Source organism: Leuresthes tenuis, unplaced genomic scaffold (assembly GCF_036924035.1).
Source record: "Leuresthes tenuis unplaced genomic scaffold, fLeuTen1.0.hap1 SCAF_8, whole genome shotgun sequence".
NCBI lineage: Eukaryota > Metazoa > Chordata > Actinopteri > Atheriniformes > Atherinopsidae > Leuresthes > Leuresthes tenuis.
Window position 1 is genome coordinate 33742202 of NW_027325362.1, and position 22274 is coordinate 33764475.

At 41.2% G+C, this 22274-nt stretch overlaps 1 protein-coding gene across 1 annotated transcript in view; it reads left to right on the forward strand.

Moving 5' to 3' along the window:
• The window catches only part of galm (galactose mutarotase), a 37749-nt gene extending 23733 nt beyond the window's left edge, over positions 1-14016 (forward strand). The window contains exon 9 of the mRNA XM_072391549.1: positions 13578-14016. Within this exon, the coding sequence (XP_072247650.1) occupies positions 13578-13655 (78 nt within the window). The 3' untranslated portion in view covers positions 13656-14016. The remainder of the gene's footprint in view (positions 1-13577) is intronic.
• Positions 14017-22274: the final 8258 nt, after the last annotated feature.

Consider the following 22274-nt stretch of genomic DNA (forward strand, 5'->3'; position numbering starts at 1 on the left):
ATAACTGTGTTAATTGGGGAGTCTGAGAAGGGTCTAATAATTCCTTTACTACATAAATCTGTAATCACAGGACGTATACCTTCGATTGCATCAGGCTTCAGGGGATATTGTTGTGCTTTAGGCCTGTTTTCTGTCTTTGGCCTAATAATAACAGGCTCCACACCTTTCATCAGTCCCACATTAGCGTTGCCTTGGGACCATAGTGTGGATGGCAGTGATTCTAAAGCCTGATCTTGTTCTGCAGTGAGGGTCATAGTTCACGCAAAATGTTCCTCCAAATGTGTTTGTGGGGAACATGTTACTACCCAGTTTAACTGTTTCCTATAACACTGTGTTGAGGGGCTGAACTGCCAGCCTTTCTGCTCATCAGGTCTCCAGTCAGTGACGTCTTTGACGTACCATGCCGATTGGTTCCAATGTTTCCAGTCTGTCCAGCAATTTATGGTCATGGACACATGTGGTGTTTTCCCATATTGCACCAATTTGTTAATTTCCGGGGTAAGAGTACATAGACAAAAACAATTGTCTTCTTTCCAATAACATGCGGTAAGAACAACTCTTTGTGGGCCTAATTGACAAAAAGCCGTGTCAAATGCATAGTCTGGACCAGTGGTTTTCTTAAACCTCACTGTGACATGATAACCACGTGGGGGAACTTGTGGCAATCATCTCTCATCACAGTGCGGCACGCTCCTGAATCACATAAAAACACATATGGTCTCCCTTGGAACAATAAGGTCATTTGGAGCATGCTATGTCTGAAGGTTTTCCCCTTCCTCTGGGGAAGCCTCTCCCTCTCCCTCTGGAGAAACCTCGACCTCTTCCTCGTCCTCTGTTGTCCCAGCTTGGAGCTTTCTTATAAAACACATCTGCATCCCCTCCCCCATAATTATCACAGCTGTCTGCCACAAACACATCAGCTCTCTTTTCTCTATTCTTTTTTTTTTTCTGTGTCACTTTTTCTGCATGTATGACCTGATCCATAAATTGAGGAAGAGTGGATGTGGGGAGGTGTCACAGGAGTCAGTGACTCCCCTCCCCCTGCTTCCTCCACAGAGAGTATGGCAGGGCAAAAGCACCAGAAATGGAGGGGGTTGTTTTATTATCTTCAGGATGGACAACAGTACATATTGTGCCTTTTTTTTTTACACCCCCCTTTCTCCTGATTTCCTCTTGTGAGCTTCAGCCAACCACACTTTTACAGTGGTGGTTTTGGGTCCGTCTTGTTTTTGACCTTTGTTTTTATCTTTGTCTTTTAATTTGTTCACCAGCATTTGGCACTGAGAGACAGACAATTTTCCCAAAAATTTATGCTGCTCCATAAATTTACGATCCCCGTCCATTGTACCGTTCACATTTTCCGTTTTATAAATATATTTTTCCTTAATGAACGTCCGAGTTTGTCTACTTCAACAGTCAGTAACCTTGGTTGACACCATTAGGTTCCCAGTTACTCTGCTGCTTCAACAAAACTCTGTTCCAATCATTTTTCCTTTCTCTCATACACACACTCAAAACAACGCAATTGCACAGTACAAATACTTAAAACACAAAATACAATAGACATACAGACAATAGGTGTCAGTTACCAGGGGACTCAGGACACAGACGCAGGGTCTTTTGGATTCCAAGAGGGTTTTTTTTATTTAAACAAAGCACAGCAAGGCAGGGCGATCTCCCGGCAGAGCAAAGAAAAGGGCTGTGAAAGCCTAAGCGCTCTCCTCAGTAACTGTGGCGCGGAGGACGAGCGCAGCTATGAAAGTTACCAACATAAATCTCTCCAAACTGGGAGGAAAACAGAAACGCTATGAACAGTTTAACAAAACAAAGACACGTTCTCCTAACGAGGCGGATTTAACAAAAGTCGCACTCTTAACAAAACCGACACTCTATGAAACTTTAATGTTTAACTTAAAGCTCTCCTTTAACGGAGGCGACTATGAAAGGTTGCAACAAAAATCACTCCTTGAAAATACAAGGCTATGAAAACTTACCATTTAGGATAAATAAACTAAGGCTATGGGTAAGAATAAATTACAAAACAAGATAACACTGTAGGCTCGTGGAAGCTATGGATCAAGGCTTGAGACAAAGGTTGGTAATGATGCTCATGTGGTGAGACAACATACTGGCACAAGACAAGGGAAACCCAGACTATTTGAACACATGAGGGAAACACTTGGGAATCAGGGAAGACAATGAGACGTTTGACATGGGAGAAAGGGCAAGATACCTGAAACGAGAGGAGAAGGTCAGTGCTATTTTCAAAATAAAACAGGAAATGACGAGACAAAACATGGAACAGAACATAAACCGTGACAATAGGTACCCTTAGGCAGGGACTCTAACCCCCTTTACTTTTGGCAGGGACTTTCAACCCTCCTTCCTTTTTTTATACTCAGTTGCAACATTCAGTATCAAAAGATATTACTCACAATTCAGCTGTTCCTTTTTTTTCTTGGTCTCATCCACTGTCCATCATAAAACTGTGCTTGAATGCCGTCATTTGTGAGGAGTTACCCCGGAAAGGACCTTCTCTTGCGGATGGAGAATTTTAGCCCCGTGTGTCTTTCCTCCGACCTCGTCGGGCTGTGCACAGTCTACAGAGTTTCGGCCCTCCCCGTAGAAACCCTCATACGAAATGTTGGTATCCGGCTCGGAGGACCAAAAATGTTAGAAAAATTCACTCACAGACAACAGCATGAAACCAAGAAATCACTCAAAGGCCTCAGTATTTTACTTGCAAGGGAAGAACAACACACCTTCTCTCTGCAGCTTCGCAAGAGTTCTCCAACGTGTGGTTGCCTCCCTTTACCTTTTATTTGGTGACACACACACATACATACAATCCTCTATGTGCTTTCACGTACAAAGACCTGGTATATCTCCTAAGTTTGGAGGCATCTCCTTATTTGGGGAGCTATAAAGATAACGATCAGTGGGGAGACAACATTCCTTCTTAAAACACAGTTCTCCTTGAGAAGTTTTGATATGAAATGGCCTCTCTGGCCGTGACATTTATATAATTGCTTATTATCAAGCAAACTTTTCAGACAAACGATCAGATGTATCGAGCGAAATAACCGTGGAAATGTGCGGTGCCTCACGCCAACTTCAGGGCTGTCGTACGCACCTTTCTACAGCTGTTGATTCTTTGGCGACACTTAGAGGTGAAGTTGGGAAACTTATAATAAATAAATGTGAACACAATTTGTCCTCAGAATAAGTGATGTGCACATCTGAGACACATAAACAAATAACACTGATGAACAATTAAAACACCCATGTGTCTGCAATTATACGAGTGGATATAAAAGCATGCACAAGTGTTGCAGTGCATACTATTAAAGTCTCCGCTTCACATCCACCTTAATATAGGACCACTTCTTCACCTCTGCTTGTGTGCGCTTCTCAGACCCCACAGCATTAAAGGCCTCGCTCACGCTCTCCCACCCACTCCTCTTATGTTTGCTGCTTATATCGTAGGCCAGCGTGATATAGACAGTGTTTGGTTTATTCCTGGTCCTCCTAAAGTTCCCAATCATGTTTTGTTTTGTTTGTGTTCAAGATTAGGTGATTGTTGTGTGGTGCTGCACCAGTGGCAGCCTGCTGCAGCAACACTACATACTGCCTCTTTCTTTGCATCTTCTCATGTGCTTTAATTGTTATGTGACAACACTGATATTTTTTGGACATTTTTCTATGCTGGTTTGAATTGTGCTCCTTGAATGATTTCTGCCGGTATTTCTTGTACTTTTATTCCCCTTGTCCTGTACAGCATCATGGCCAGCAGAATTGTAATCTGAATACTGTGTTATGCCAAACACATTTGCTTTGCCAAGAGAGCCTTTACCAATATATACCTCCTCTTGATGCGCAAGTACTGCTTATCTATTTATATTTGTTAGACTACTTTATACATATTAATGCTTAACCTGATGAGAGAAAGAAAAAGAAAGGGAGGAAAAAAGACAGAGATAGAAAGAACTTCTATGAGAAGACGATGAAAAAAAACAACATGGAACTGGACAACTACATCTGTCAAGACTAAACAGAAAACATCCTATGGCCTCTATGGGGAAACCAGACCGCAGGACCTGGCCACCTTGGCTTGAGTCGAGCGCGGGGCCCAGTAGAGGCCCCACTCGACACCTGGGAGGACCATGCACCCCAGACCGCCAACTAAAGCAGGTCAGTGGCCAAGCGGATTAAGAGAGGATTTAAAAATGTCCAGAGTTTCTGACGACCGGATATGCATATGTATTCCACAGCTTAGGGGCATTCATTGCAAAAGCTTGCTCGCCTTTAGTTTTTAGCCTGCTTTTAGGCACATCAAAGTATAGTTTGTTAGCAGACCTCAGAGCTCTGATTGTGAACATGCATCAGATCAGTTCAAAATTTAAAAAACAAACATCAGGATCTTAAAATCAATTCTGAACCGGACAGGAAGCCAGTGCAGAGAGGCCAGAACCGGGGTTATATGTTCCTGTTTCTTTGTACCTGTTAAAAGCTGAGCAGCAGCATTTTGCACAAGCTGTAGGTGTTGCAGGAGTGCTGGTCTAAACCCACATACAACGAGTTGCAATAGTCCAGTCTTGAAAAAAATAAAGGCATGAGTCCCCTTGTCCAGGTCACTAGGAGAAAGGTAAGGTTTTACCCTGGCCAGAAGTTGCAGCTGGAAAAAGGCACTTTTGACTACAGAGCCAATTTGCCTGTCAAATCTAAAATCACAGTCAAGAGTGACACCAAGGCTCTTCACAACAGAGCAGTGTTTTGAACCAAGGGAAGGGGGCAGAGCAACACAGTAGGTATGTGTGACTGTAAAGTCCATGACACCCAAACACTGTGACTTCTGTCTTTCTGTCATTTAGGTTTAGAAAACTGAGGCTCATCCAAGTTATACAGGCAAGTAGAATTTGTACAGAGTTTTACATTTTTACATTTACATAATTTGTACATTTGTACATCATCAGCGTAATAATGAAAAGACACATTATGTTTGCGGAGAATGGATCCAAGGGGCAACATGAGAACAATAAAGGGCCTAAAATAGCTCCTTGAGGCACCCCGGAAGTTAGAGGGGTCACACTAGAAGAAAATTCTCCCAAATGAACTGCTCCTGTCAGTCAGGTAGGACTGGAGCAGCATGAGGGCAGGACCCTTGACACCAGCGTACTGTTCCAGGCGTGACAGCAGGGTCCTGTGATCTACTGTGTCAAACGCAGTAGATGGATCAAGGCCAGGCTTTTTATTAGTGGCTGCACTATGCCATGCTTAATAGGAGCTGGAAAATGGTCTGAGTTAAAACAAGCATGAAACAATAATAAATTGAATGAGCCCACTGAATTAAAAATCTTTTTAAAAAGATGCGGGGGAAGGCTATCTGAAGGTGAAGTTGTAGGGCGTAGTTTCTGCACTACATCCAACAGCTTAGACAGTGATACGGGTTTTAAACTGGTCAACGGCAGCAGGGCATATTGTGGGGCCAGAGGAGTCAGAAACAAAGAGAGACGGTACCGACCGCAGAGCAGAGATTTTGTCGACAAAGAAGTCCAGAGAATCGCTGTAAAGAGCAAGTACAATGGGATCAGTGGTGCATGGGTTTAAAAGAGAGTCCAGAACATTGAACAAAACCTTTGGCCTGTCGATGTTGTTTGAGACGAGGCTTGAGAGGTAGTCAGCTTTGGCAGCTTTTACAGCATTCTGATACTCCAATAGAAAAGATACGTGTAGCTTGTCCTTCTTCCATCTCCTTTCAGCACGCCTACAGAAGTGCCTGAGAGCAGGGCGAGTTTCAACAACAGAGCAGGGGACAGTAACAGAGAACAAAACAGGCAGGTGATCAGAAATGCAAGCACTGCTACAGATCTCATCTGCTGGAAGCTGTGTAAAAATCCATAACTGAGGAGAAGGAAGACATTATAAAGGTGTGGCAGGGAGGATATAACGTTATATCCGGACTATAAGTCGCATCAGTCAAACTTTGCGTCATGAAGAGGAAAAAAACATATAAATCACACCAGACTACAATTTGCATTTATTTAGAAATTTATTTCACAAAATCCAAGACCAATCCTGACACAAGTGCTCCGTGCTCTGATAGAGAGGCGGTAGCGTTGCATGAAGCGGTAACACCAAGAAGGCCCACTTGCAGACTCATTTATATTCATCTTCTGGACAAGTACCGGGGCATGGAGACGTAACTGCACCGTTGATGAGCCTCTGCCAGCAGTATGTTGTTCAAGCACCCACCTGTGGCCTCGATCCTTCAGCTCTGGTCATCTTGCTTTCAGCCTGCGATTAGCTTTCTTTGTTAGCATATAGTTGTCACAAGCCTAGAGTGTCCTCTCGCAGCTGTAGATAGTAATTGTGGCGGCCTGTTGCCACTGCGGGTTCTCTCAGAGAGACTCAGAGACAGCGAACGGTTCAACGTATAGTTTATTAACTATTTTTCACGAATGTGGAGTCGTTCGCAGGCCTTCCCTCTCGGTTCGTGCTGCCGACACCACTTCAATCCTCCTCCCAGCTCCAGCACACTACTGAGTTTTTAAAAGAGGAGAGTGGACTTCCGGTGATGCAAGCACCTGAGTAGCCACGTTTTGTCGGAGCTCTGGTACACTTATCCTCCAATATTGGCATTTTTTATTCTTGGTGGCTCAAAGCGCACGAAAAATCGGAGTGACTACTCCGGGTGATGTCCCTGGACCGATTCTTGAGCAAACCTGCGGGTAAAATGCCTTCTAAACAACTTTCAAAGAAGAAAGATACACCTGCGGCCTCCCCACAAGACGACGATGCTACGCTAGCGGCTAACACTAGTGCGGCATCTGATCCGGGTCTGACCAAAGCCCTTGAAGCGATGACAGCGAATATTGCTGTCATGATGGATGAAAAACTAGAAAAGATGCTGCACGATATCACCACAAATATTTCTCAGAGTTTGAAAGAAGTTACTGACCGTGTCTGTGAGGCGGAACAAAGAATTCTAGTGGTGGAAAATGCGTCTACTGATGCTGATCAGCGCTTTCTTGCTTTGGAAAGAACAGCAAAGGAGCTGACAGAGCGACTTCAGGATTATGAGAATGGAGGTCGACGCAAAAACCTGAGGATTGTTGGCCTGCAAGAGAAACTGGAGGGGACAAACCCAACACAGTTTATGGAGTCCTGGATTCCCCAGCTCCTACAGCTGGACACCAAAGCGGGCCGCGTCAAGCTTGAGAGGGCGCACAGGCTCCCCGGTCCCCAGACCTCAAGGTTTCCACGCGCAATGATAGTGAGGTTTCACAACTTCAATGACCGTCAAAGGGTGATGGATGCTGCTAGACGACTCAAAGACATCCGACAGGACGGAGCGAGGATTCAGTTCTTCCCTGATTTCGCTGCTGCTACACAGAAAAGACGGCGCAAATACGACCAGGTGCGGAAGAAGCTCCAGAACATCGAGGGAGCTCGTTATGCCATGATCTACCCCGCGTCCCTCAGGATCACAGTGAATGATACGGTTAAAACTTTCCACTCTCCAGGAGAGGCTTCAGCCTTTGTTGACTCTCTGTAGCTGTCCTGTGATGCGCAGGTGAGGTGTGACACTGTCCTGTGTTAACTGTCGGGCGCTCCACCTGGAGGACTCACAGACCTAATATGTTTCGCCGTAACTTCCTAATATGTTCCCCCGTGGAAAAAACTGTTGATCCAGACCGGGATTTATCTTTCAGAAATAAATACATAAGTTTTGGTGGGTATTATTTGGTCATCTATAAATATACGGGCGGTGTTCATCCATGCCGCACCCGTTAATTACATCCGTGTAAATTACGAGGTGCTTCACGCAGCTTGTTTATGCTTATTCTTATGGAAGCTTGAGGCTCACATGCTCTTAAGATACGGGTCTTGAGAGACAGGACTGAACGTTTCTCTTATATTTTAATTTTATTTATTTTATCTTATTGTCTTTGATAGTATGATTACTTTGACTGCCATCAGGACCAGTGCCCTACCAACTGTGTTTTATGGATTTATATAACGGTTATTATTAATGTTATTTAGGAATGGTAGGGATTGTGTCTGTCTATATTTTCAGCCATTGCTACTTCAACTTACTGTGCCAGATGAGTAAGAAGTGTGCTTGCATTTAGCGTTAGGCAGGGGACCCACCACCTGAAAGGAGGGTTTGAATTTGCTCTCTGTGGTGTGATCTCAAGTTTAGAGGTTCTAGAACGGTTTGTGAAGGACCTAGTGTTAGTCTTTGTAAATAGTTTCATCCCAGGAATGGCCACTGTTTTGTTATATGTTATCAGCCCGCTCGGTCCTGTTGCTATACTACTTATGCTGCCCAAAGACAAAGAGAATAAATGTGTGACAGCGATGAGTAGCAACAATTTAAGATATGTTATGTACTTAATTTAACTATGAATATTCCTAGTATTAAACTGAATGTTGTATTGTGGGTGGGGATTTTAACTGCCACCTGAATCCGCTAATGGACAGAATGCCTGCAGATCCTAGGGTCCCATCAAAAAGGGCCAGGGCATTAATGGACACATGTGAGGAGTTTGGTTTTCTTGATGTATGGAGAACTGTACATCCTACTTCTAAAGAGTTCACGTTTTTTTCCAGTGCTTATAAGAGTAGTTCTAGAATAGATTATTTTTTCATCCCTAAGTTATTGCTTTCCTCTGTTGTGTCTTGTGATACAGGAACTATTTCTATTTCTGATCACAGCCCAGTATTTTTACAGTTGCTCTTTTCCGAGAGACAGGGCTCCTCTAATTCCTGGAGGTTCAATCCACACCTACTAAGTGATCCCAAATTCATTTCTTATTTTAAATCAGAATTTAACATATTCTACGAAATAAATAAAACCCCAGATATAACCCCATCAATATTATGGGAAATCTGTAAGGTCTATGCTAGAGGCCTTATTATCTCCTATGCTAGAAGCAAACAACGTAAATCTTTAGAAGCCCAAAAGGAATTGGAAGGCACACTTGCTGATTTAGAGAAGACGTATGCAAAATATCCATCTGATATTAATATGAAAGCAATGTTGGCTACAAGAGCATCTCTAAATTCTCTTCTTACTCATAGAGCTGAGCAGAGTATTCGATTTGCTAAACAAAGGTTATATGAGTATGGTAATAAACCAAGTAAGTATCTTGCAAGACTAGTGAACAAGAGGACTTACTCTCATACAATTTCATCCATTAAAGACAAAAATGGACATAGTAAGTCTGACACAGTTAATATTTGTAAGGTGTTTAGAGAATTTTATAACCAGTTATATAGCAGTGAGGAGCCCCCGGAAGCACAGGACTTGACTGATAGATTTATGTCAAAGCTTACTTTACCTAAACTAACAGAGGAGCAAAAACAGGGGCTAAACGGACCGATTACGAAGTAGGAGGTTCTAGTGGCATTTCAGACTTTACAATCAGGGAAGTCTCCAGGCCCAGACGGCCTTAGCAGTGAATTCTATAAAGACTTTAAATCAGAGCTTATGGGTCCTTTCTTGGATATGCTGAACGAATCATTTAATAAAGGCTCTTTACCTAGATCACTTACAGAGGCCAATATTAGCCTCATACTTAAAAAAGGAAAACCAGCTGATGAATGTCCTTCATATTGACCTATTAGTCTCCTGAATGTTGATTTTAAAATCTTATCTAAAATATTAGCGCAGCATCTTGAGAAGGTTTTGCCCTCCATTATCAACACTGATCAGACAGGGTTCATTATTGGTAGGAACTGAGTAACAACATGAGAAGGTTATTAAATGTAATTCAGCTGTCGCAACAGTGGAGGTTGTCCAGTATGGTGATAAGTCTAGATGCCGAAAAAGCCTTTGACAGGGTTGAATGGCAATTTCTTTTTTCTACCTTAAATGCCTTCGGGCTGGGAGATGCTTTCAGCAGCTGGGTTAGGTTGCTATATAACAGACCACTGGCTGCTGTTCGGATCAATGGCCAGGTCTCATCCGCCTTCCCTCTGGGTAGGGCAGTGTTTCTCAATTCCGGTCCTCATGACCCACCGCCCTGCATGTTTTTGATGTTTCCCTCCTCTGCCACACCTGATTCAAATGATCAGCTCGTCATCAAGCTCTGCAGTGGCCTGATAATGAGCCATTCATTTGAATCAAGTGTGGTGGAGGAGGGAAACATTGAAAACAAGCAGGGCAGTGGGTCATGAGGACCGACATTAAGAAACACTGGGGTAGGGGAACAAGGCAGGGATGCCCTTTATCCCCATTGTTGTTTGCTATAGCGATCGAGCCCCTTGCAGAAGCTATAAGGAATAGCCCAGATATCACTGGAATCTCAGTTGGTGGGAAAGATCATAAAATAGCCTTATATGCTGATGATATATTGCTTTTTTTAACTAACCCAACAAAATCTATACCAGCTGTTTTGGAAATAATAAATCAATTTAGTACATTTTCAGGGTATAAAATAAATTTTTCTAAGTCTGAAGTCATGCCGCTGGGCAACTCCTCTCTGCCTATCTCCTGTCCATTTAAATGGTCACCCGCAGGCTTTACTTATCTTGGGATTTTCATCACCCCATCATTAGAAGCAATGTACAAGGCCAACTTTGAACCTCTGTTAAAGTATATATGTGATGACTTGGACAGATGGATATCTCTTCCACTGTCAATGATGGGTAGAATTGCTTTACTCAAAATGAACATTCTGCCGAGACTACTTTATCACTTTCAAATGGTCCCCATTTTACTTAATAATAAAACAATTAGAAGGGTAAATGGCTGGATCAGTTCATTTATATGGAACAGAAAGAAACCACGACTAAAAATGTCTAACTTGCAAATGTCTGTAGAGCAGGGAGGCTTAGCTGTCCCAAACATTAGGCTCTATCAGCTGGCTGCACAGCTCCGGTACATAGCCGAGTGGATTAATAATGATCCAGATTCGGTGTGGTTAGATCTGGAGTCGGCGAACGCGGGTAATGGCCTCACGGGTGTTTTACTTGCCTTGGACTCAACGAAAACTAAGAATGCTAGGAACAATAACATCATAATCACAACAAGTCTGAAAGCCTGGCAAGCGATAAGAAAGTTAGAGGGTCGTTCCAAAACATTGTCGTCGCTAGCTCCGATATACGGGAACATGGATTTTGCCCCAGCCTGCTCAGACATGGGATTTAAGATGTGGGAGGAGAGGGGGATTTTAACTCTGGGACATTTATTTGATAAAGGAGTGATGCTTACATTTGAACAAATCCGACAGAAATATGGTCTCCCCAGTAATCACTTCTTCAGGTATCTGCAAATTCGCAACTTCACCCAGAATCAAAGAAGGTATGATTTTAACTGTCAGACTTCACAGATGGAACGTCTACTTCTTGGTAGAGGCAAGAAAGCAGTTCTCGGTCGGGGTTATGCTGAGCTCAACTCTGTTAGCAATATGAACCTAGAGTATGTTCGATGTAAATGGAATGCTGATTTAAATCTTACAATAGATGAATCAACATGGTTGGAAATATGGCGACTAGCTAGAGAGATCTCCATATGTAACAGAACCAGAGAGACCCAGTTTAGAATACTACATCGCTTGCAGATTACACCACAGCTCAGACACAAGATGAACCCAAGTTTGTCTGAAAAGTGTTCCAAGTGTCAGGTAGAGGTGGGAAGCTATAGGCACTGTGTGTGGACATGTATCCATGTTGAGGAGTACTGGGGTAAAATTGTTAGCAAACTTAATTTGATTTTTAATGTCCAGCTTGATGCTGATCCTCAGGTTCTGCTCCTCGGCTTGCCCAGTCGTCATATTAAAGGGTCCCATCAAAGAAGGCTGCTCAGTATTCTTACATTTGCTGCTCGGAAAAATATATTGCTTAGATGGATTGATAATGCTCCACCTACAATTAGGGTATGGCACAAAGTTGTATTTGATTTACTACCAATGGAATACCTAACATGCAGATTCAAATGTAGGATGGATGATTTTGGTAGGATTTGGACCCCTTTCTTTAAATATGCAGGTAAAAGACTCACAACCATTGTACTAATAGATGGCATTGAGGGGAACTGGCTAACTGACGTTTTTGGATCATAAGGCTGGACATTAATTTACTCATTTGTTTTTAATCTATTCATTCTCATTTAAAAAAAGAAAAAGAGAAAAAAGTAGCCCTTTCTCTCTAAATTAAGTTATTTATTTGTGTGATGATGAATATATCTGTATGTATATATACTTTGTTCCCACATCCTCACAGCTTATTTCTATAGGGAGATGTGTTTTTTTTGCATTGTACTGTGTATAACACACAAGTAGTCAGATATTTGTTTTTGTGGCCATGTTGTTCTGTTGTTTGTAGTCTGTGTTCATGTCAGAAAAAGTAATAAAAATATTATATAAAAAAAAAAAAAAAAAAAAAGAGGAGAGTGATTAGACAAGTGACTGCCGGTGTACTAATCACTCACCTAGTCCTGCTCCCCAGAGCTCTCTCCACAGCTCTCTCCTGCAGCTGATGCACCACGCCCCCTCCACAGTAATGTTTACTCCTTGGTTCATGTCGACTTATAGTCGCGTATGAAGTTGAGGTCTGTGTAGCTGTGGAACATGTAAGTGTTGATCTGAGCTGAACACACTGCAAAATATGTTAGGCTCATTTTGTCCAAGCTTTCATCAGTCTAATCTTTTTATTTTAAAGCCTATGATCTTTTCCATCCCTGACCTCACATCTGTCATTATTCTGCTGGAGCTGGCTTTCTAGCTTTTTCTGTACACCTCCTTACTCTCTGTTCTCTTCTTTTTCACCTGTTTTGAACAATCATCATTTACTCTGTGTCACCTTCCCTTAAAGCTTTTTTTTATGTTCTGCAGCTGTTTCAAGTCACTGGTGATCCAGGGTTTGTTATTGAGGAAGTACCTCACTTTCCTTATAGGAATAATACTCTCCACACAGAAGTTGTTCCTGGGATCACTTCTGAAAGTCTGTTTGGTCAGAAATCGCTGTATAGTTATTAATGTATAGTTATAAGTGAGGAGAAGCAGATTATTGTCTTATTTTCATGATGGAGGACAGACAGAAAAGCTGCATGCATTTCCTTTATTTGCTATAAATTTATATAAATAAATCCAAATTTTCACCTTCTCTGGTTGAGCAGTTGAGAGACTGAAAATAGAGGAGGGAGATGTGGTTAAAATCTCCAGTAAAGTTATGAATGTGTTGAGTTTTTGTGTGTATTTTCTGTTAGAGACTGAGCTGATGACGTCACAGAAAGTGTCTAAAATGGCTGCAGGTATTATATAAACCACTACCAGAATAACACAGGTGAACAACGATGATAATAACATAAATAATAAAAAATAGTTTCTCAACCTTCATGTCAAAGTCTTAATGGGCTGCTATTGGCCTATTACCCAATAGGACAACGTAAAAAGATGGCAATGGTCAATATTTATCTGGCGTTTCCTGGTTGTGCCTTATGTCTTGACCTAAAAAACTGCTTAAAACTTGTACGCACTAAAAACTAAAGCACTGAAATCATCTTGATCAAAGTAGGGAAGTTTCAGAAACCATCTAAAAGCTCTATTTTTGGTGTGTGTGTTTGTCTTTAGGCTTCATTTCCTGACTGTCTTCTGCATCCTGGGGAGGACTACCAACATGTCACTCGCTTCACATTCACCACAGTCTGATTCTGCATTCACAATCAGTAGAAGAGATTTGAAGAAATCTGGGTATTATTAAGTTGAAATTTGATTTGTTAAATTTGAGACAGTATCATAATGTAACGTGCACACGGTTGTACCACAGACTCATCTCACCTCTCTGATCATTGTTTCAAGAGCAGTCAATGCAACATCACTTCCAGACAGCAGCTACCTCCCTCAGCAGACGGTGTAACGCTCCACTGTTGCTGCTTAGGAACTGCTCAGTGAACATGACAAAAACCCTCACACCCCAATCCAATCCAACAAGACAAAGCTACATTATTTTCTATAAATCTAGTTGGTATCTGTTTTATATTGTTCACTAAATAAAAGTGCTTTCATTGTGCATTTCTTGATCCTTGAAATTCAGTTTGGCCACTATTTACTGTCCAGGATGTTACCATTAGTTGTATTGTGTAACCATAACAAAGTAATTTCTGTCATTTCTGAAAACAGTAGATATTAAACTTGATGAGTTAACTACGGTGGCCCTGAAGTGCAAATCACAACGGCAAATCTGAAAACGCAACGACAAATCACGACAACGACATTAACCAAACCGGAAGAGGTAGCTAGCCTCGGGTGACATGAATCATCGCTGATTGGACTAGTGGTCCGTGCTTTGAACCAGAAGGACATGGTTTACATGTTTTCAAAATATAAGCGCACTAGTGACAACGTACGCGCTGTTATTAAAGAATATTTTGATGCTGGACATGGATATGACGTGATACTGGATATGCTGTGGACAATTCACAACATAAACTTGAGTCTGGATGTGCTGAAGCCACGTTTAAAAGAAGCAGGGCTGAACAGAATGTTCAACTATTCCCAACTGTTTCTGTTTGTCTGGCGGTGTTGTCCTTCCGGTTCAAAGGACGGACCACCAGTCCAATCAGCCATGATTCATTTCCACACATTCATGTCACCACACAGTGACTATGGCTTACTCAAAGGAAATCAGTGTTTCTCTGTATGAGAATGATTAGATTTAAATTTATTAGGAAGTTTTGCTGTGTTATTGATGCATAACTGAACTGAATAACAATTTTACAATATGGACAGTCCCTCTACTGGCCCTGCAAAAGTCTTTAGATGGTACCTGGTCTTCATTGTCTTAATTTTCTTTAATGACTGCACCTGAAGGTGTGGCAGAGGCTCAGTCCAGTTAAACTTTGTCACGATCCGTGAAGCACTGGACGCAGATGGAGGGCAGAATCAATAACCAGATTTTATTTATATAATGATAGTCACTTGTAGAGCAAAGCAATAGATTATGAATTCCTAACTCACTCTTCTCGATACCTATGGAGAGAAGAGTGAGACTATAAAACTTATCAAAAGAAAACTCTCGCCACGCTAGGAGGAAAAAACAATGGGTTATATAAATCTTACAACTAAACTTATCCCTCTACGACCCGTCGGAGGCTCTATAGAAATTTAACAAAACCAATAAACAAAAGAGACTCCTTCTAATGGAGTTGCTATGAAAGTTATCACTATAAATCAAAGACACTCCTCTACCGGAGATACTACTGAATAAACAACAATACAAAGAAAACTTCACTTGGCTAAATCTATGGAAAAACTTACAACAAAAAATCACTCTCAAGGAGGAAATCATTAATAAACAAGATCTTTGGTTTACGTAGGCGTGGATCACTGTGGAGGCTAGCGGACGAACGCTCGAGAGACAATTCAACACACTGGCACCGAGACAAGGGAAGACGTAGACTAAATACACATGAGGGACCAAGGGGAACATGTGGAAACACTTGGGAATCAGGGAAGACAATGAGACACATGACACGGGAGGAAGGGCAAGTTATCTGAAACGAGAGGAGTAGTTAATTTCAAAATAAAACAGGAAGTGACAAGACAAGATACAAAAACCTAAGAGTCTCTGTGAGACCTGACAAACTTGGAGCTTACCATGCACACTTTTACTTTGCAGACCTTTTTTTTTCTAAAAGTCATGCCTCTTTATTTTTTTAAATGCTGTGCATCAATTTTAACATTGTGGCCCACGAGCCTGGCGAAACTGTCCTACTTCTTAAGACATGTCTATGTGGCATTTGTTGGTGCAGGCACACACAACCAATAATTACAGTTGAAGAATGTGTAACCTCAAGTAAGTAAGTGAGTAAAATGTATTCATATTGAGCTTCACAGGACCAGACATCACAAAGTGCTTCAGAAAGATTAAAAAAAAACGGCTAGAGATACAAACCAAATGTTTCATAGAGATTTTTAAAAAATTGAGACGATAGAAATAAAAAGCAATCAAACAAGATAAATGAGACAAAAGCCTGTTTTAAACAGCTGCTTTTTTTTTTTAAAGGTGTCCACCGTGTTCACAGATCTTAAGTCCAATGGGAGAGAGCTCCAAAGATTAGGGCCAACAGTCCCAGAAGCACAGTCTCCTTTGTTCTGAGTGGAGATCGAGGGTCAACCAACAACCCTGATCAGGACCCTGTTGTTGTGGGGGTGCAGTTAGTTTAACAGATACACAGGGGCCTGGCTGTGCAAAGCTCAGAATGTTGGAACAAGGATTTTAATATGGACTCTGAACCTGATGGGGAGCAAATGTAAAGAAATCAAGACTGGTGTTCTATGGGACCTTCTGGGTGTCTGACAGCTGCATCCTGGACCAATTGTTGCCGATGTAGAGATGAATTTCTCAGGCAAGTGAAAAGGGAATTACAGTAATCCAGATGAGACAAAGTTATGGGCAATCATTTCCATCTCCACAAGAGACTAAACAGGACAATTTTAGCTATGTTCCTTTATTTGGGAAAAATAGAAGTAAACTAAACCATGTACATACTGAATCAGTCTCAAGCCATGGCCCGTAGAAACCCACAGATTGTGCAATAATGTTTTTTTTTTTTTACTAAAGATGAACAAGTATCTCAGGTTTTCTGTGTTTAGCTGAAGAGAGTTGTCAGCCATACAATCTTTTATCGACTGCAGGCAGCTTAGAGGGAAAGATTTCTTTGAAACATCGCCAAGTTTGAAGGAAACATAACTGAATATCATCCTGCCAACAGTAATGGGATACACCTTTAAATGTCCTTATACCATGGTCCGAGTGAATGCTCGATTCTGATTGACTGGAAGGTGTAGGTTATAAAGTGATAATGGAGACCTAGGAAAGACATTCCGGTCAAATTGCCTGATGACAGTTCTAAATTTTAGGGCTGGCTCAAACACTAGTTGGTAACCATGGCAACGGAGACTCAACGTTATTTCATAGTTTATTTGTCACAATGGCAAGACAGATAAAAACATGGATTTTATTATTTTATTGAGTGATTTTATAATTTCTTTTAACTTATTTGGTGAATATAATAACCTTGACTGGGATGCAGAAGAAGAAGAAGACAGAAGAGAATGTGAAGCCATCATCTCACTTCCCTTCATCAACTTTAGGGCGTATTTGCGCCGGCATATCATTAGTGCAAAATGTTTTGAGTAAAACAGGCTATTAAAAGGAACTGTCGGAATGGCAGTATGTTAAAAAAAAAAAAACATACCGCCATTCCGACCATAGGAGGAAAAAAGTGTCGGAATGACGGGACAATTGGAGGCCAATGTCGGAATGGCGAGATGTCGGAATGGCAGCATGTAACCATTAGTGACCTCCTCCCAGGCTACTTTTGCTTCATCAGCCCGTGGAGGGCTGTTCGCAGTGCCATATATTCGGACACTGCAATCTTGGACCTGACGGACCAAGACAGCTTCCTCCTGGGAGAAGTTTGGACGTCTGACGCTGCTGCTTAAACCCACTGTAACATGTGCAGGGTATATATCTAACTGATGCTACATATCAAACTGATCCCGCTGTGCCTGTATAGAGCAACAGAGGCCTCTGCAATACATGCGTGAAGTGTCACGTAGATCAGATGAATGGATGTATGAACAACAGACATACAGTTGGTTCAATTTATTATAGGGACAATCTGCTCTCTCAAAATATTGGTATGGACATGTCCATACCGTCCATATGCAAACCTACGCCCATTGAACCTGGCCCTTTCAGGATGCATAGTTGGATTTTCACGCAAAGTACTGTGGCTTGAATGTGGACCAACAAATAATAACCCAAGGGTGATCGCTTACAATTTCCTGTCATGTGTGCGAAACCTTGGTGTCATCCCCATGAGACGGAGAACTGATTGCGGCACGGAGAACGGCATTATGGCTGCGATTCAGTGTACCCTACATCACCATGATCACAAGTACTACTCTGGAGCATCCAACCATACGTATCCGTCATCCACTAATAACCAGCGCTTTGAGTCCTGGGGGTCCATATTTAGAAAGGGAAGGTAAGTGGTCTTCATAAAGTAACTTCATATCTAAATATATGTACACACACAGATATATCATTACGTCACATATCCATGTCTATAGATCTCAGTTCTGGAGTTATTTGCAGACCTCTGGGATGCAGGATACTTCAACGGGAGTCATTAGCATCAGTGCCTATTGAGAATTTGCTATGGGGATGTTCTTCAGGCGGACTTGGATGAGCATGTTAGCAGAGACGCCACCCCTGCATAGGGCCCCTACCAGCTGTTACTGGCTAGCGGCTGTTAAGGGACCCCACCAGACACGGCCGATATTGATCTATATCAATGACACAACCTGAAATCCCCATAGACACTGTAGCGACCCGTCCCGTCTTGCCAGCTTTCTGCTATACTTTCGATTCACGGAAGCAAACATGAAGCGGGCATATCCTTCAGGGCATGCAAAAAGAAAAAAAATAAGAAGATGAAGACAAAAGAAAAGGAGAAAGTGGGAAGTTCAATGTATCATCTGACATAATTTTAAAAAAGAAAGTTATGATGCCACTTTCTCCCAGTGTCAGCAGGCACACGTTTACTGCACATTAACAGCTTATTTAAATAGTAATTAACAGCAGGCTAACTAGCAACTAATTTGTATCTGGAAGAGGAAGATATTTATCTCCTTGAATTTTCTGGTATAGCCTAAATGTTATTTTAAACAAAAATATGGAACACTGAAGTTGTTATTGAAGTTTTAAAAACAAATTCCACTAGGACACGGATGTGGATATGGGACCAAAGACCACTAACTTTTTTTTTGCTTGGTTGTGTTTTTGTTATTCTGCAAACTTTGCACATTTCAGTTGTGTTTGTTATGTTACACAGTTTATTGTATGTAGAGTTTTCTATAGTCTTTGTATTCATGCGATTTTGCACTTTGGTAATTTAAAATAAAAGATTTCTTGATTAAATGATCTTCCTGGTGTTTTTTGGCCGGAAGGCCCCCATGTTCACTCTTGCCTACGGCCCCCAAGGTGACGAGAAACGTTGTTTGTGAGAATGTGGAACAATCACAGGATTCGCACTTCCAGAGCAGCGTCATGTCCAGGAGGAGTGCCCAATGAACTGTATTGATTACCACACAGGTAAAACTTTGATGATACATTGAGGCTTCCTTGTTTCTGTCTTATTTGTTTTACTTAAATGTAAGTAAATGCAGTTATATCTTTTATAGATTTGACTCCAGAGACTGTGGATTTGAAATTGAACACGTTGAATTGGATGGCTTTCCTGAGGCAAGCCTATCAATAGCTACATTTGGGGACCCAAACATGCAGGAGTGCTTGGACTTTGCTATGAAGCACAATAATTTACAGAAGCCAGAAAACTGGGAGTCTGCAACAGGACTGTACATGAAGCTAAACGAAACTGCTCAGCTATAAAACAATCAAAAAGTTAGTAGTGCTTGCTCATTGAGGCTTTACTTTTCTTCCTGCTATTTTTTTTTCAGAGTGATTAAGATGTTTTTTTTTATATACCCTGAAATCTGTCCCTTAATCAAATACTAGCAAAGTAATGCATATTTATTACATTTTTGTAGGTACAAAAACCAAAACTCCTTCTTTTTTGTTTATTTAGTCTAAAATAGAATGGCCAAAATGTTAACTGTGAGAAAAAACATGCTCACATATCTTTACATTCTAAAGATTCTTAACAACCTTTAATAACAACCTTTTTAGAGTCCATAGGGTTAATTTTGTGGCTTAAAAACATCCAAATCCTGGGGAATTTTGAAGTCCAAAGTTAATTTGTGTCTTAAACACAGTGCAAGTGTCTAGGAATGGTAATTTCAATGTGTTTGAACATGTATTTTCCTTTGGAAATGGAGAGTCATCCAGGAACTCTATTCTTGGTGATGGTTCCAATCCAGATGGGGGAAGTGAAGTCAGGCCAGTTGCAAACATGAAAACATCTTCCACAGACACAGCAGCCTGACATTTTGCAAAGAAAAAATGTTCAGCACCTTGGCAATGTGCTTTCTCAACTAGTTGTGAAAAATATGAGTGATTTTGAGTGGTTCCTTTGCACCAGAAGGCATTCAGGGAGACCTTAGCCTTGGAGTTGGCAGAGACGAGGTCTACCACCTCAGTTGAATCTGGGCCCTTTCTTGCCAGTCATCACAAACTTGTGGACATATCAGGACACAGCACAGCTGGGTGCTTGAGGTGCAGACACTGCCAGACCAAGACTCCTGTGAAGTGTGCCACATGTGATATGCCCCTATGCTTTGTGCCAGGCAGAGACTGCTACAATGATTGGCATGTTGCCAACAGCAAATAATGTCGATACAAATTGTGAATGGTGTTCAGTGTTGTTTGCCATGTCATTATTTATGTATATAAACTAATTGTATTTTGACCATACTATCTGTTTTTACTTTTATTGTATGCACAAAGCTCTGGTTATAAACAAAATGTGTTTGTGCTTCTGTTACTCTTTGTCAGTAATACTGGCAGAGGATCTGGATGTGGGATAAGACTGTCCCAAGTGTAACCTTTCATTAGAGCCCAAGATCATGACTGTATGTTGAAGCGTTCAGGAATGGCAGCCTTTTTCCCCCAAGGCTCTCCAAATGGCACAGTTTTGGCACAGCTTTGGCATGCCTGGTCCTATCCTTAGAAAAACCTGTACAAATACTAATTTTTTGTTGTATTACAGTCAAATTTGAAGTAGGACAAGGTAAGACTTCAGGCTGTAGTCCCTTTGTGTTTTTCAGTCCGCAGCCTCATGCTAAAGTCACTTTTAAGACACATATTTGGTGAAAAAAAACTTAGGCTGACATAAAATTCCATCTCTTTCACTGTATTCAAGCTCATATTACACTGTGACAGTAGCACTTACTGAGTGTTCTCTTTCAAAAGAGACCTCAACCAGCCCCTTACTCCAAGTGGTTCAAGAACAGCTTTCAATTTACTTTGGGTATGTTTTTTTTTAGGAGTTGCCCGACCGTTCTTTGCCATGCGGGTAACTTGGAAATAGGTCTGTAATTCTATGGCAAAGAAGGATTGAGCTTTTTCAAAAAAATTCTTCACTTTCTTTTTTAAATAATTTTTTGAGAAGAGGTTGAACTACAGCATGGTTTAAATGGTGGTTGTGAGAGCAACTGCATGAGAATGATAGAAATTTACTTTCCAGTTTTAGAAATAATGTGTGGGGCTGCTGTTTAGCTCACAGGGATGAGCAGGTGGCCTGTGTACACAGCTGCATGTCTTCCCCTCTCTCTGTACTCCATTTCCTGTCAAGCTACCATCAAAGGCCACTAGAGCCTTTATTTGTGTTTTGAATTTTTTTTTTTTACCCAAATCACAAATGTTTTGTAACCGAAGACAAGAAGTTTTGATCTTAACTTTAACCAAGTAACGTTAATGCCTAAATCCAACCAGAAGTGACGGAAGTTCTTCGTGTTATTCATCTCACATCACACACAATCCCATCGTTGAAAGTGCAGCACATTACTGCTCCATTCACTTCCCCCTTCCTCTTTATGAGGACTTTCTGGTTACCTAAACTGAAGATGTGAGAATGACGTCTGCTCTGTTTTGGGAAGTGCTCACATGAGTTATATCTCCCTTCTATTGCTCTATTAGGCGGTACTTTACAGGGCCACACTGAGGAGTATGAACAAATTACCTATATTACCTTGTTAGTTGGAGGACTTGTTCAAACCACCACAAGAGCTGCACACAATAATGATTTCCAGGAGTCGTGAAACAACTCGAGGTAGAATAAGAATCGGAATTTATTGTACCTTGTACAATGATAATAAAAGTTTAACCTTAAGAATGCAGTCAGGCCTCCTGATGACTGACCATGTGTTCGCAGACCAGAAGAGGTCCATACAGATGAGGATGCTGAGATACTTGAAGGTGTTGACCTCTCCACACAGTCATCATTGATATAGTCAAATCAAGTCAAATTTATTTGTAGCACATTTCATGTACAACAATTCAAAGTGCTTTACATAAAATAAAAGCATTGCAGCAGGTAGCAGAAAATGCATTAAAAATATGTAAAAGAATATGAAGAGAAACAAATTAAATTATTAAAATTAATTAAAAAGATTTAAAACAAGCAACAGTTTAGATAAATCCAAAGATACTGTTCAGATTTCATGGACATGACAAAAGAAATGTTTTTAACCTGGATTTAAAAATGTCTACATTTGGTGACAGTTTAATCTCCTCTGGCAGTTTGTTCCTCTTGTTTGCAGCATAACAGCTAAATGCTGCTTCTCCATCTTTTGTCTGGA